Genomic DNA, 13,324 nt, shown 5'->3' with positions numbered 1-13,324 from the left:
AAGGGCACTCATTCTTTGTTTTCCCTCCATGGAAGCGAAGGACTTTTTGAAGAAAAGGCCAACTCTTAAGAAGACGGGCATCTTTCTCAGAGATGATCTTACCCTCTCGCAGATCACTCATATGCAGGAGGTAATGCCGGAGATTAGAGTGGAAGGGAAAAAGACAAGATTGCCTTTTACCGAGATGGAAGAGTGGTAATACTGGAGCGACGCGCCACATGACGGTGCGAGACCTATGGGACCACACTCAAAGTTGCCGCTTGGAATTGTAATGGATCTATGCGCCTTGATGTGGATGCTTTTGAGGACAGTTTTACTGGAAGAAACATCATCTTCTACTCTGAGACACATCAAGCCCCTGGGCAATCTATGCCTCACATTAGCGGATACAGTATTACAGTTTAGGCATCTCAAGTGAACTGCCCAATGTGATCCCATTATTTAGTTTGGCTTTTAGGTATTTATTTTACTTATTTGTCAAAGTCTTGGGTAGGGCAATTAATTGGGATTGCTATATAAGCAACCCCTTGCCTCCATCGTATACATTTTCAGTTATGGTTGATTGGTTTAGGAGACTCTCTCTCTCTCTCTCTCTCTCTCTCTCTCTCTCTCTCTCTCTCTCTCTCTCTCTCTCTCTCGTGCTCACTCCCCTTGGTCTCTACGCTTCCGCATCGTCGACTTTGACATGGTATCAGAGCCCTTGGTGGAGCTCTGTGTGGCTTGAAGCCCTTGGTGGCGAAGCAGTTTTGAGTAGAGAGGAGACCTCTTCCCTTGTCGTCATCGGCGTTTCTCCTCCCCCCACTGCCGCTGCCCTTTTCTTTGCACTTGCGTTCCAAAACGCTGCCCTAAATGCAGCTTGGCCCTAGCCTGCCAGCAGTTGCCCTATACAGCCCACGGGTCCCTTTCCCTCCTGCGTTTTAAAACGCTGCGCAAAAGGTGGCCATGGCGCTGTTGTCTTATCCCCCGGCGGTGTCCCCCTCCCGTCGCATTTTGAAACGCTGCTTCACTGTCAACGAGCTCCCCCGTCCCTTGCGTTTCGAGACACCCTGCAGCGCTACCCACCCTCTTTTCCCGCTAGCGTTTTGAGACGCCCTGTCAACGCCGCCACTACCCACCCCCCCTGAGGTCGTCCCATCAACGCAGAACGTTTTAAAACACCATCCCTTTGTATTGCCGACTTTCGCCCCTCATTCTTCCCCTCTTGGTGACACGACCCTCAAGGCACCCAAAAATTGCTTTAGGATGACACTCAGAGGAAGGCATTGAGGAACCTCATTGCTTGATCTGCCTTGGGATAAGTGAAAGTGGACACGCGAGCCTTGAGCAGCAATTTGGGATCGAGGATAGTGGAGCCCATAAAGGGCCTTGCTGAGCGACTTGGAAAAGGCAGATTGTGGAGCGGTTTGGGGGATGAAGCGGAGTAGTTTGGCATTAAGAGAGGGACAACTTAGAGTTTGGAGAAGGCAATAGAAGCAGAGGGGGCGGCGAGCATTGTACGTGAGAGCGGCTTCGTGCCAATCTTGCGGCTCGAGAGAGACGACCAGTTTGGCGCTTAACAACGGGATATCAAAGAGGTGGAGCATTTTGGCATAATGCCGTGGAGCGGATTGACATCGGCTTGGACGGAATTCTTAGCCATTGCTATGTACAGTTTATTGTGGAGCTTTGGATTTGTTTGAGGCCTACCACAGGGCAAACGTGCGGAGCGGATATCGGCGACAGTTTCGGATGTCAGAGAGGGATAGCAGATTGTGCGGAGCCCATTGCGTGTGGAGTTCCCTTTGCGGTGGACTTGAATCGGCTTGGATATTTTTCGGCTTGGTTAGTACGGCCATTTTTTGGAGTGCGAGAAGGTACCCAATTACCAGATCTTGCAACTTCAATATGTCCCTACCTTGCTCAAGGCACGACGACATCGACCAAACCCAACCAAAAGCTATGGATAACAAATCGTCAACCATCCATTTAGTGACCTATGCGCCAGCACAGTTCTCAAGGAACCCGACAATTTGTTTGGCTCGAGTTTATGAAATCAAAAGCAAATGGAGGAGTTCGCTAGAGGACAGCGGCAAAGGTCAGTTGGATAAGGATGGCAGTACTAGTACTCAGATAGTTGCCTTGGTACCCACGAGGTACGACCAGAGTCATGATTGCACAGTCATGATTGTGATTCAACGCTTTGTTTGGCTTGAGAGTTTGAAGCCAAAGGCAAAAGCAGGAACTCACAGATAGACAAGGACAAAGCTTGACAAATAGACAAGGACAAAGGCAAGCTGGATAGAGATTACGGTAATAAAGATCTGGCAGAGGAGATCGACATGGCACTCGTGGCGGTGATCACAATGGCCTCAACGTCAGATTTCCAGTCAAATAACAGGTGTCACCACTAGCTTCAACCAGAGAGAGGCTTGTGAGTGGCAGAGAGGGGCAATGACTGCTCCCTATATTTAATTTGGACCCTTGTGTTGGAGTTCAAGAATATTGGTGTTTGGATCCATTGGTCGGAGTTCAATGCACATGCATCTAGCACGAAACCAATCAGACGTCTAAAACACTATGGATGGGCTAGCCAATTCATTGTCTTGGAGTTTTATATTTTGGACGTGATGTTCACAGTTCACGAATGGAGATTATTGGACGTAGTGTGGACTACAGTTCAAAGTTTCTACAAAGGCAACCGATGCTCAAGATGGCATTACTTTCACGTACAAAGTTGAGGAGAGCAACCCCCAGGTATATCCAGTATCCCGACCGGTGCCGGAGTGTCCATGGTAGCTTCTTCATCGACTTGGTCTCACTATTAATGACCACTATGAGCTGCAAAGAGGGTGTTAAAGTTTAGGCATCTCAAGTGAACTGCCCAATGTGATCCCATTATTTAGTTTGGCTATTAGTTATTTATTTTACTTATTTGTCAAAGTCTTGGGTAGGGCAATTTATTGTGATTGCTATATAAGCAACCCCTTGCCTCCATTGTATACATATTCAGTTATTCATTGCCAAGGTTGTGTCACGTGCACATCTTACCCTATATGTGTACATGGACAAGCTACTTCATGACAAGGGTTCAGTTAGCCTAGCTTAGGAAGTGTTCGAGCACTTTTGTGAGTTTGTTCGCAGATCGTGTACGACCAGGCACTTAGAGTAGATGCATATCCTCTGGTTGCACACAGCATGATCATCAGCATTACCATCAGAATCCATCAAGAGCATTTTACAGTGCAAAAAACCTATTTTCCCTCTTTTAGCCATTTTTCACAAGGAGTGCATAGGCAACTACATCAGATAAGCCCAGCGTTTTCAGCATCCATTCCCACGTCGCAAATCATCCTTTGGTCTAGCGTTTCCACAAGCATTTACAGCAGAAAAATCAGCGTTTTTGCAGTAGGCGAATCAGTGTTTTCAGCCTGATCTACTGGCGTTCTTTAGCTTACTGTCCACAGATAAAACCAGCCAAGAGTAGCAGCGTTTTTGAAACAGCCACATCAGCGTTTTCATAGATCTGCATCAGCGTTTTCAGCAAGGTCAAACCAGCGATTTTCAGCCATAAAAGACAGTGTTGTCGTCACCTCGGCGTCGCCGTCACCGCCACCATCGTCACCGACCTAGGACCTCATGCATCATAGCATCAAGAACATTGCATCAGCACCTCTATACCAAATTTGTGCAATCAATAGTAGACCGCTCTCGCCATAGAGAGTGGGGCCTTCGGAGAAGGGTTTAACAACATTCTGGTGTCGTATTCTCTTCTCTCTCTATCTCTCAGTCTCAGCACCTTCATTCACAATGTTTATCCACTTTGTTTGTGACCACTTGCACTCTCTCACTAAAGGAGCGGAAGGCTCTCCCTTCCGTAAGTAAAAGGACCTTGAGCACAGTTCGGAGCACTCATCTTGAGCAAAGTTTAACTTTCACTTCCGCTGCAACTTACATTGGTATCAGAGCTTTGGCAGTGTTGCTGTATCACTCAAGGAAAGAACCACAAAATTTATTTATTTATTTTGCTTGTTGCGGTTGCACGTAACCCAAGTCCTCTTGGGCGTGTCGATTCCTAATCGTGTTTTTGAAGAGTGACAAGAAACCCAAGAAAGAAGGGCTTGTCCAACCTCCCCTTGTTTCTCTTTTCACTCATTGAGAGCGGACCGTGCACTTAGCGGCCGGCCAATCGACGTGAGGTGGGAAAAAGCAACCTTGGTGTGAGCGCAAGGCCGCCAAGGGGTGCGCCCGCGGGAAATAGAAGAGCTTGGGTAAGAGAAGGTCCTTCTCTAACACAGATTGCAAGCTAAAGAAGAACTCAAGAACTCAAGACACCAAAGAATACAAGAACCAAGTTCCTCAAGAGCTTCAAAACCCAAGACTTCAGTGTATGGTCATCATCCGAAGTGGAATGGATACTTTGCATGAAGGTGATGAGCATGAGGGTGGTGAAGAAGAATTTTCCCCACCAGGAGGTTTTTCCGACCCTCCCCCTTCCCCATCTACGCCAAAAATTGTACCAAATCCTATGGAGGCTTTGGTCAAGTCGATGATGGACATGATGTCACAACAAGAAGCGAATCGTGTTGCCTTGGAGCGCGAGCACGAAGCGCGCAAAGAAAAAAAGACAATCTTGGATCGTGAGCACGAAGAAAGAAGAGCGGCCTTGGAGTTAAAGCGTGATGCGCTTAGACCAACGCATGCAAGAGTTGGTCCGACAAATACTCACCTCGAAGTCCAAGCCGGTCAAAGAAGTTGGTAGTTCTTCAAGTAGCACAAGCAGAGATTCAGACTCCAACAACCCCGTCACAGAGAAGCTAACATTCACTAAGTATGAAGGTAAGATGGATGCTACTATTATTCATTCTTGGTTGCATCAATTTAATGCTTACTTTGCGACAACTAAGAAGATAGGAAATAGCAAGGTTTTGACGGCAGCTATGTACCTTGCCAGTGATGCCATTAATTGGTACCACGCATGGCAAGAGGCACAGTTGACCGTGCATCTAGAGGAAGCCGAGGAAGGCGTGCCCTTTTCTTTCAATTGGGCCAACTTCCAAGACAAGCTCAAGGCGCGGTTTATGCCACCCTAGTACCTCGCACGGTTGAAGGACGATTGGCGCGGTCTCAAGCAAAATGGTATGCCCGTTATGTCTTTCTCTAATCGTGTTTTGCAGCTCGGCACCCAATTACGCAAATCGGATGTTGTGCGCAAGGAGGCATTCCTTTATGGATTGGACAAGTATATCGAGTATGATGTCGAGGTGCTCGATCCAATCGAGTCTCGACCTCAACAAGGCAGTAGCAATTGCTCTCACACAGGAGCTGAGGCACAATAAGGGAAAGCCCAAGGAGAACAAGACATCTCAAGGAACCTCTCAGACCTCTCAGAACCCGCAGAATGGTAAGAACGGTAAGAATAGTAAGAATGGTAACTCTTCTAGCCCATCTTCTTCTAATTAATCGAAAAAGAACTCTAACAATGAATCTAAGGGTAAAGCTAAAGCACCTACAAAACCTAAGCTAACCCCGGATGAAAAATCCGCAAAAGGAATTATAGGAGGATATATAACGGCTGAAGAACAAGCGATTTATGCTCAGGAAGGTCGTTGTTATCAATGTCACATCAAGGGTCACATTAAAACGGCTTGTCCTAAGACAGCCCCACCTAAAGAACCTAAGGCACCCACAGCAACCACAAGCACTTTAATGAACCAAGCTAAATCTTCTCATGTCTCTAACACACACATTGATAAGTCTCTCATGAAGTGTTATGGTCATGTAAAGGGTCAGCGTTTTGTCATATTGTTTGATCCAGGCAGTATGCATGATGTGATTAGTGCCTCTCTTGTAGAGAGAGCCCGCCTAGAGGTTAGTCAAACATCTCCTCTCGAGGTGTCTCGCTTCGATCCCGGTATGGACCTCTCAACACGCAAGAGTGCCTTGATATGTTGTTTACAGTTCGACAAGCAACTTTCTGTAGGAAATTTGTGGTGTCTCCTCTCTCAGGATGTGATATGCTTTTGGGCATTAGATGGTTTCGTACGCATAACACTCTCATTGATTGGGAGGTAGTTTGCATTCAAGGAACACTTAATGTTTGACAATTGTTGATCGTTTCAACAAGTTTTGCATGTTGATTCCTTGTAAGGCCACAGTCACCGCACAAGATGTAGCACGGTTGTTCATCAAGCATTGGTACCCCCTCAGTGGTTTGCCAAAATCGATTGTTTCAGATAGGGATCTTAAGTTCACGTCCAATTTTTGGCACACACTCTTTGAAAATTTTGGCACTTAGTTGAATTTTTCATCGGCTTTTCATCCACAGTCAGATGGTCAGACAGAGATTTACAATCAATTGGCTTTTGATGTTTTAAAGGCATATGTGCATGATCAGCAGTCTCATTGGGAGCTCTATCTCCCATTGGTTCAGACTATTTTGAATGACGAGTTCCTCTGCCATTGGTCGAACTCCGTATGATGCAACTTTTGGCCGTCCGTTCCAGTCACTTTTGACTCGCTCGGTCAGTCAAATGCCTGATGCCAATGCTGAAAGTCAATCGTTGGATCAGATTTCTGAGAGTGTGAAGCTTCGGCTTAGCAAGGCTCGGGAGTCTTACTCACGCCAGGCTAACAAGCATCATTAGGATGTTTCGATCAAGGAAGGGAACTGGGTGTATTTAAGAATCATGAAGCAACATCTTAAGCAAGTTGGAAAGAAATGTCCTAAGTTGTCTTTTCAAATGTATGGTCCATTTTCTGTCATTAAAAATATAAATGAGGTTTCAATGAAATTGCAATTGCCTAACTCATGGTCAATGCACAACGTTTTCCATGTTTCTTGGTTGAAAGTGTTTCTGGAAACACCACCTAAGGATATTTCAGAAGAGGAAGAACCGGAGATCGTCGATGAAGCTGAAGTCATGGAGCCGGAGCAAGTGTTGTTGCATCGGTTTCGCCATGGTTCAAAGAAGCAAGTGAGGCAGTACTTTTTGAAGTTCAAGGATCGAGGAACCCATGAAGCAGTGTGGCCCGTGGGTTGATGAAGAGTTTTTCAAAGATTATCCCAAATTGTTCGCATCCTACAAGGAATCCATGCAGATCGGTACCATTACCTCACTTTAAAAAGGAGGGGACGTCACGTACACATCTAACCCTATGTGTACGTGAACAAGCTACTTCATGACAAAGGTTCAGTTATGATTTGCAGGAAGATGATGTGATTGTTCACAAGGATGATGGTTTAGTTGATACTTTCTCTAGTGAAGCTAACCTCATTGCAGATTGGATCAATCACGAAGAACCGATCTTGGCTCTTGAACCTAGGTCCAAAGAACCCCCTCAGGAAGAACCGATCTTGGCTCTTGAGCCTAGGTCCAAAGAACCTTTACAGGAAGTACTATGTGTTCGAATGATTCGTCCAAAGAACCTTTACAGGAAGTACTATGTGTTCGAATGATTCGTCAACACGCATTGTACGAGTGTTTCATTCGTGATCGTTTCCTGTATTTTAATCACCGTCTTTATGTGATCCCTTTTCCTAAGCATAACATATTGTACGTTGAGCACGTTTCACTCATAAATGAGCACGGATGTATGCGAATTTTTAATGAAAAGCTGAAAAGTAGTCCATATCTCTTCCTTGGCATGTCACAGTTGTAGAAAGAGCACAAGAAAGAGTGAGCACCAAGCATGGGCATTTCCGTTGTGAATTGCCACGGTTGATTGATTTAGATCAGAAGAGAAAGATTCGCTCTCATTGTTTGCGTGTGTGTGGTGAACGGTTTGGCACTCCGTCTATTTGTTCATCTACATTGCATGCACGGTCTTTTAGGAAGACGAGATTTTTTCTAGTCACCTTACATGGAATAGGTATGTTCATGTTTTTGTGTTGGAAGTAATTTCAAGAATTTTCAGCCTCGAAGATTCTTGAAGAATGTGGACCTACGTCCATAGAAGAAGTGGAAGCATTGAAGGAGACTCAGAAGAAAGAAGCAAGCGTTGCAGACCTTTATGAAGTTCAAGTATCGCATGACCCACATCAAAGAGGGCCGGCGAAGAGTCCTTTCCAGGATTCCGGATGTTATTGGCGATCTCCCTCGACGCCATACAGTTCGGTACCAGTACCTCACTTTGAAAAGTAGGGGATGTCACGTGACACATCCAACCCTATGTGTCCGTGGACAAGCTACAACATGACAAGGGTTCAGTCAGTCCAGTCAATCTAGCTTAGGAAGTGTTCTGGCACTTTTGTGAGTTTGTTCGCAGACCGTGCATGCCCAGACACTTAGAGTAGATGCATATCCTCCAGTTGCACATAGCATGATCATCAACATTCCCATCAGAATCCATCATGGGAATTTTCCAATGCATTAAACCTAATTTCCCTATTTTTGACATTTTTCACTTCTTATTTTAAGTGACTTTTGTTGGAAACTAGGTAGGGCGATTTTGCTAAGATAATATATAAGCAAACTAGAGTTAGCACTTTCTGGCAGAAGAGGCAGCAGGAACCAGTGTGTTCACAGGCAACTTCTCAGTAGGACCCCAAGATCTCTAGCATTTTTGCACCACAGCAGATGGGCTAGCGTTTTTGGATCAAGAACCCAGATCAGACAGCGTTTTTGTATCTGCAGTAGATTGGCGACAGCAGAAGACAGATCAGCCCTAGCGTTAGCAGTTTGCACCACCAGATCAGCAACGTTTTTGCAGATCAAGACTAATCAGCCCTAGCGTTTTTGCATCAGCCTGACCCTTCAGCGTTTTTGCATATCTTCGCGACGGAATCTCCACAAGCACCAGCGTTTTCAGTTTTCAGCAGTCAGACTCCGCACCATAAGTCCCGAACCTCGCAGATCTCACCTTCCCGCAACAGTTCCTTGCCGCACGGTCAGATCCAAAGTTTGTAGATTCAGCACGGCAAACGCAGATTTCAACATCTGCGTTTTCAGCGCGTCGTCGTTGCATCATCGTCCTCGCCATCATCACCGACATAGAGCCAGAATTCAGCAAATAAAGATTTGCAGATTTCAGCCGTTAGCACTTTCAGATTTCAGCCCGTCTCGTCGTCGTCCTCATCATCGGCAAGTCCAAGCATTGTAGAGATTTGTGCAATCAATAGTAGACCGCTCTCGCCATTGAGAGTGGGGCCTTCGGAGGAGGGTTTGACAACATTCTGGTGTCGTATTCTTCTCTCTCTATCTCTCAGTCTCAACACCTTCATTCACAGTGTCATTCACTTTGTTTGTGATCATTTGCACTCTCTCACTAAAGGAACGGAAGGCTCTCCCTTCCGTAAGTAAAAGGAACCCTTGAGCACAGTTCAGAGCACTCATCTTGAGCAAACTTCAACATTCATTCTGCTGCACTTTACACATGATGCAGCAGCAGAGGCATACCCACACACTCAGCCTGAGCAGAGACGCCATTCTCGGAGCATGCCGCAAAACAGTTGGTATGATGTGGAATGCCGCAAGACTAGAGCCAGACTTCAAAGGGAGTGCTTTTGGGAGACATCACTCACAGACAGTCACAGATTGACTTCTGATGCCTAGTGCGACGGAAGAAGAGGGCATTTTTGGCTCGACTAGAGTAGGATCTATATCAGCTATTCTTGAGTCAGGACTCACGTGAGGCATGGCCGCTCTTTCATGAGCACTCTCCCCCCCCCCCCCCCCCCCCCCCTGCTATTACCTCTACAGAGGCCTGGGGCCAGTATGCTTCATCTTTGTACACAGTTCCTGGACAAACGCCCCTTCCCGACCCTCCCGATTCATGCCCACACGCATGTGCTTTTTTCACCGCTGAGATGGTGAAGAAGGTCATTGACAGGATGAGGACTAGGAGAGCATATGATCATGATGGCTTAGTGGCTGAGCATTTCATACATGCCAGAGATCTACTAGCAAAGCTTCTAGCGGTTATGTTTAACTATGCCATGTGTGAAGGCTTGCCTGATACTTGGAGCCTATCTACTATTGTACCTATCTTCAACTCGGGAGACCCTATGGAGCCTGGGAATTATCGCACTATCATGATTGGACACACATTGGCACGGTTGAACGCATCCATTCTTGAACAGCAACTCAGTAGATGGGCAGAGAGAGAGAGAGAGAGGATACGCGCAGCCGGGCAGGCAGGGTTCGAGAGAGGTTTTTCTACCCTTGACCATATCTTGCCACTTAGAGCCATCATTGAGGAGGGCAGATCACATGGGAGACGGATCTATTGTAGCTTTCATTTGACACAGTCCCCAGAGCTAGATTGATGTGCAGACTAATAGGAGATAGGAGTGCCTACAGAGCTCATTTGGGGGATCATGGCATTATATAGGTCAGTAGTGGAGCATGTACGCACCTCAGAGGGTCTATCGACACCGGTTCACTCCACTATTGGGGTGAAGTAGGGCTGCCCACTCTCCCCTACTCTATTCGGTATATATGTGGATGAGGTTTCTGACTACATTGAAGCGATGGTGATAGAGGTGCACAGCTGGCAGGGACATGGATTCCACTATTGTTATATGTTGATGATATTGTGTTGATCTCCGACTCTATCTCCGACTCTCAGGAGGGGATGCAACGTCACTTGGATGCTTTGCATAGGTTTGCCCGCAAAAGTGGTTTGTCTGTCGACCTTGGTAAAACCAAGGTTATGGTGTTTAATACTACCCCACAGTGGATCGGAAGGTCAGCACCTACATTCACATACAGCCAGGAGACCATGGAGTATACGCCGTACGGATGCTTACACTTACCTTGGAGTGGTTTTTAGCGGACCAACATTTTCATTGAGGAGAGCAGCAGAGACCAGATTGACTAGAGCCCATGCAGCATTTGGTAGATTGGAGAGGATGTGTTCGCAGGTTCAGTTTCAGGAGCCTCGGACGAAGCTCTGGCTCTCTGACACTTTGGTGGCCTCTACATTGCTCTATAAAGCTGAGATATGGGGACCTTCATTGGATCATCTTGCGGCTCATTAGAGCCAAGGCTTTAGTACCACGTGCCATTATCCAAGCAGAGCTAGCGGGCCTACCCACTAGTGGTTGAGACGCTCACCAGATCAGTCTCCTTCATACACCGCATGTGGGAACTTCCCAGAGACAGATATGCCCGCCTTGCACTTGAGTCCTCTCGACAGTTAGCCATGCAGGGAGATACATCATGCTTTTATGAGGAGATGACATCATGGTTTCAGGCGCATGGGTTCAGCATAGACAGGTTGCCACCCTTCAAGTACTCATTGGATGCACCATCTCTCACTCTTACACAGTTCGAGATCACCAGGCACATCCGCCAGGACTTGACTCAGCTAGACACCATGGGGACATGGATACAGTCAGCACAGGAGCTGGGCACAAAGATGACTTTCTATAGAGAGCATCTTCTCCAGCTTACGAAGGACGGTTTTGTGACGAGATCCAGATACATGGACACCCACCTCTCTCATGGGATACGATGTGCTATTGGCCAGATACGCACATTTCACACCGAGTACCAGCAGAGGCCGGGACATGCCCCTTGTGTGACATGGAGCCTGAGACAGAGTTGCACTACTTATGCCACTGCCCCGTCTACTACGAGATACGAGCTTTCATTGCTTGTTTAGAGAGGGTTTTGGATCACTCCAGAGTCATGGGGTACGAGGATCAGAGATGCCTAGGTTTGTTCCTACTCAAGTTGTGCAGACACAGAGATAGACTGATGAGAGGAGAGGCTAGCCAGTCTCAGAGATGGATCACAGATTTCTTTAGAGAAGACACTGGACAGCCAAAGGAGCTACTCCCACGGCAGAGCTCACATTCGTCCTGCACTAGAGGCAAATTGATCAACCGAGCGATTGAGCTGGGGAGTTCCAGACGCCCACGATTGCGGAGGACTACACAGCATCGACAGAGGCTGCATCAGAAGATTCGGATCACTTTGGCCAGGCATGCACGATGCACGATCAGACTACTGACCATGGATGAGATTGATGAGATCCACCAACGACAGACGTTGGATCTCCTATGATTTAGCTATAGCTTTCCCAGCCAGCTGCTTACTTTGTTTACTTCACATCGAGCAGCTTAGGATTCCATAGTATTTTTGTTTTGTTATGTTGTTATTTTTGTTACTCTGGCCTTTGTATCAGATCCACCATGTTGTAACTTTTTGGTCTCATAGGTCACTTTGGCTTTTTGAAGCCATTAATATAACATTTCATCTCTCTCTCTCTCTCTCTCTCTCTCTCTCTCTCTCTCTCAAGAAAATAAAAGGAACCATCTCTCGTGCTAAGTAGCACACATTCAAGCAAGGAAAGAAGTAAAGGTTTGTGGAAGTGTAAAGTCTAGATCTTCACCATTTCAATTCCGCTGCACCTGACAGAAACGTCTTGACTTACTGGTCTACTTGGTCTAGTCTTGCATTCCAGGCCCCTAGCCATAAAGCTCCATCCTCATCTATGTTGCCCTCTCCCAGCTATCTTGGATCTAGCTAGATAATTAAGATCATGTTTGAACACCCGATGCATCTAGTCTTGCATCTAGCCATGTTCAGTCCTCATATACATTACTCCAGTCAATCACCCATCGCTGCTCACTTTGTTGGGACATTAGAGGTGGTACCATAGTTATGCATTGATTTGTCTCATAGGCCAAGTTTGGCTTCTAGATGATGTTAATAAAATCTCTCTCTCTCTCTCTCTCTCTCAGAAAAGCATGCACACATGCACCTGCACGTGTGAGTGCACGCACACGCGCGCGCATGCAAACAAGCAGGCACAGACACACCTGTGGGGAAAAAATAGCAACTGCGTTGTGGGCAGCGAAGGCAACCAGGTTGGAAGGTCCCCAAGCAGCGGCATTGACGCACCTGTTGCACCCACAGCTCACGAACGAAGCATATACCTCCATTCTGTCAACCTCGCCCATCGCAGCGCAAGGCATTAAAAATTCAAGTAAGCGAAGGCTATTCAATTGTGTCCAAATTGTCCATGGATGCCACATCAGTCCATTGTCCTTGTCGTCAAGACTAATTGGCACGGGCATGAGAGGGTGGGATCTGCGACAGGGGCATTGTGGGCCGTAGATCGCCGATAGTAATTTGGAATATCTTAGATTACTTTTTAAAATTAATCTAGGGTACTTTTGGCTACTGCCCTTGTGCATACATGTTTTAAGTAAATTAAGGCCCCCACATTTCACAACACGTGCATGACATAGTGGTTAGGGTGTGTGCCTCTCATGGGTGAGGTCACAGGTTCAAAACCCATGCCCGCAAACTTGGATACCTTAGATTGTGGAGATGTAGGTTACCCCAAGGATGGGAGCAACCATGGGCCATTGATATGCCATTTGTCAACAAAATAG

General features: G+C 46.6%; 1 protein-coding gene across 4 annotated transcripts in view; it reads right to left on the bottom strand.

Moving 5' to 3' along the window:
• ELP2 (elongator protein 2) overlaps nt 1-12,929 on the bottom strand; it is a 62,212-nt gene extending 49,283 nt beyond the window's left edge. Inside the window, exon 1 of one of the 4 annotated variants that reach the window (XM_086492609.1) lies at nt 12,746-12,929. In XM_086492609.1, the coding sequence (XP_086348735.1) occupies nt 12,746-12,901 (156 nt within the window). In that variant the 5' untranslated portion in view covers nt 12,902-12,929. The remainder of the gene's footprint in view (nt 1-12,745) is intronic. The other 3 variants (XM_086492610.1, XM_086492612.1, XM_086492611.1) reach the window with 3 other exon arrangements.
• Nucleotides 12,930-13,324: the final 395 nt, after the last annotated feature.

This window comes from Adiantum capillus-veneris, chromosome 20 (assembly GCF_014529385.1).
Source record: "Adiantum capillus-veneris isolate H3 chromosome 20, ASM1452938v2, whole genome shotgun sequence".
Classification (NCBI taxonomy): Eukaryota; Viridiplantae; Streptophyta; class Polypodiopsida; order Polypodiales; family Pteridaceae; genus Adiantum; species Adiantum capillus-veneris.
The sequence above is the reverse complement of the archived record's forward strand: the minus strand, read 5'-3'. Positions and strand labels throughout refer to the sequence as shown.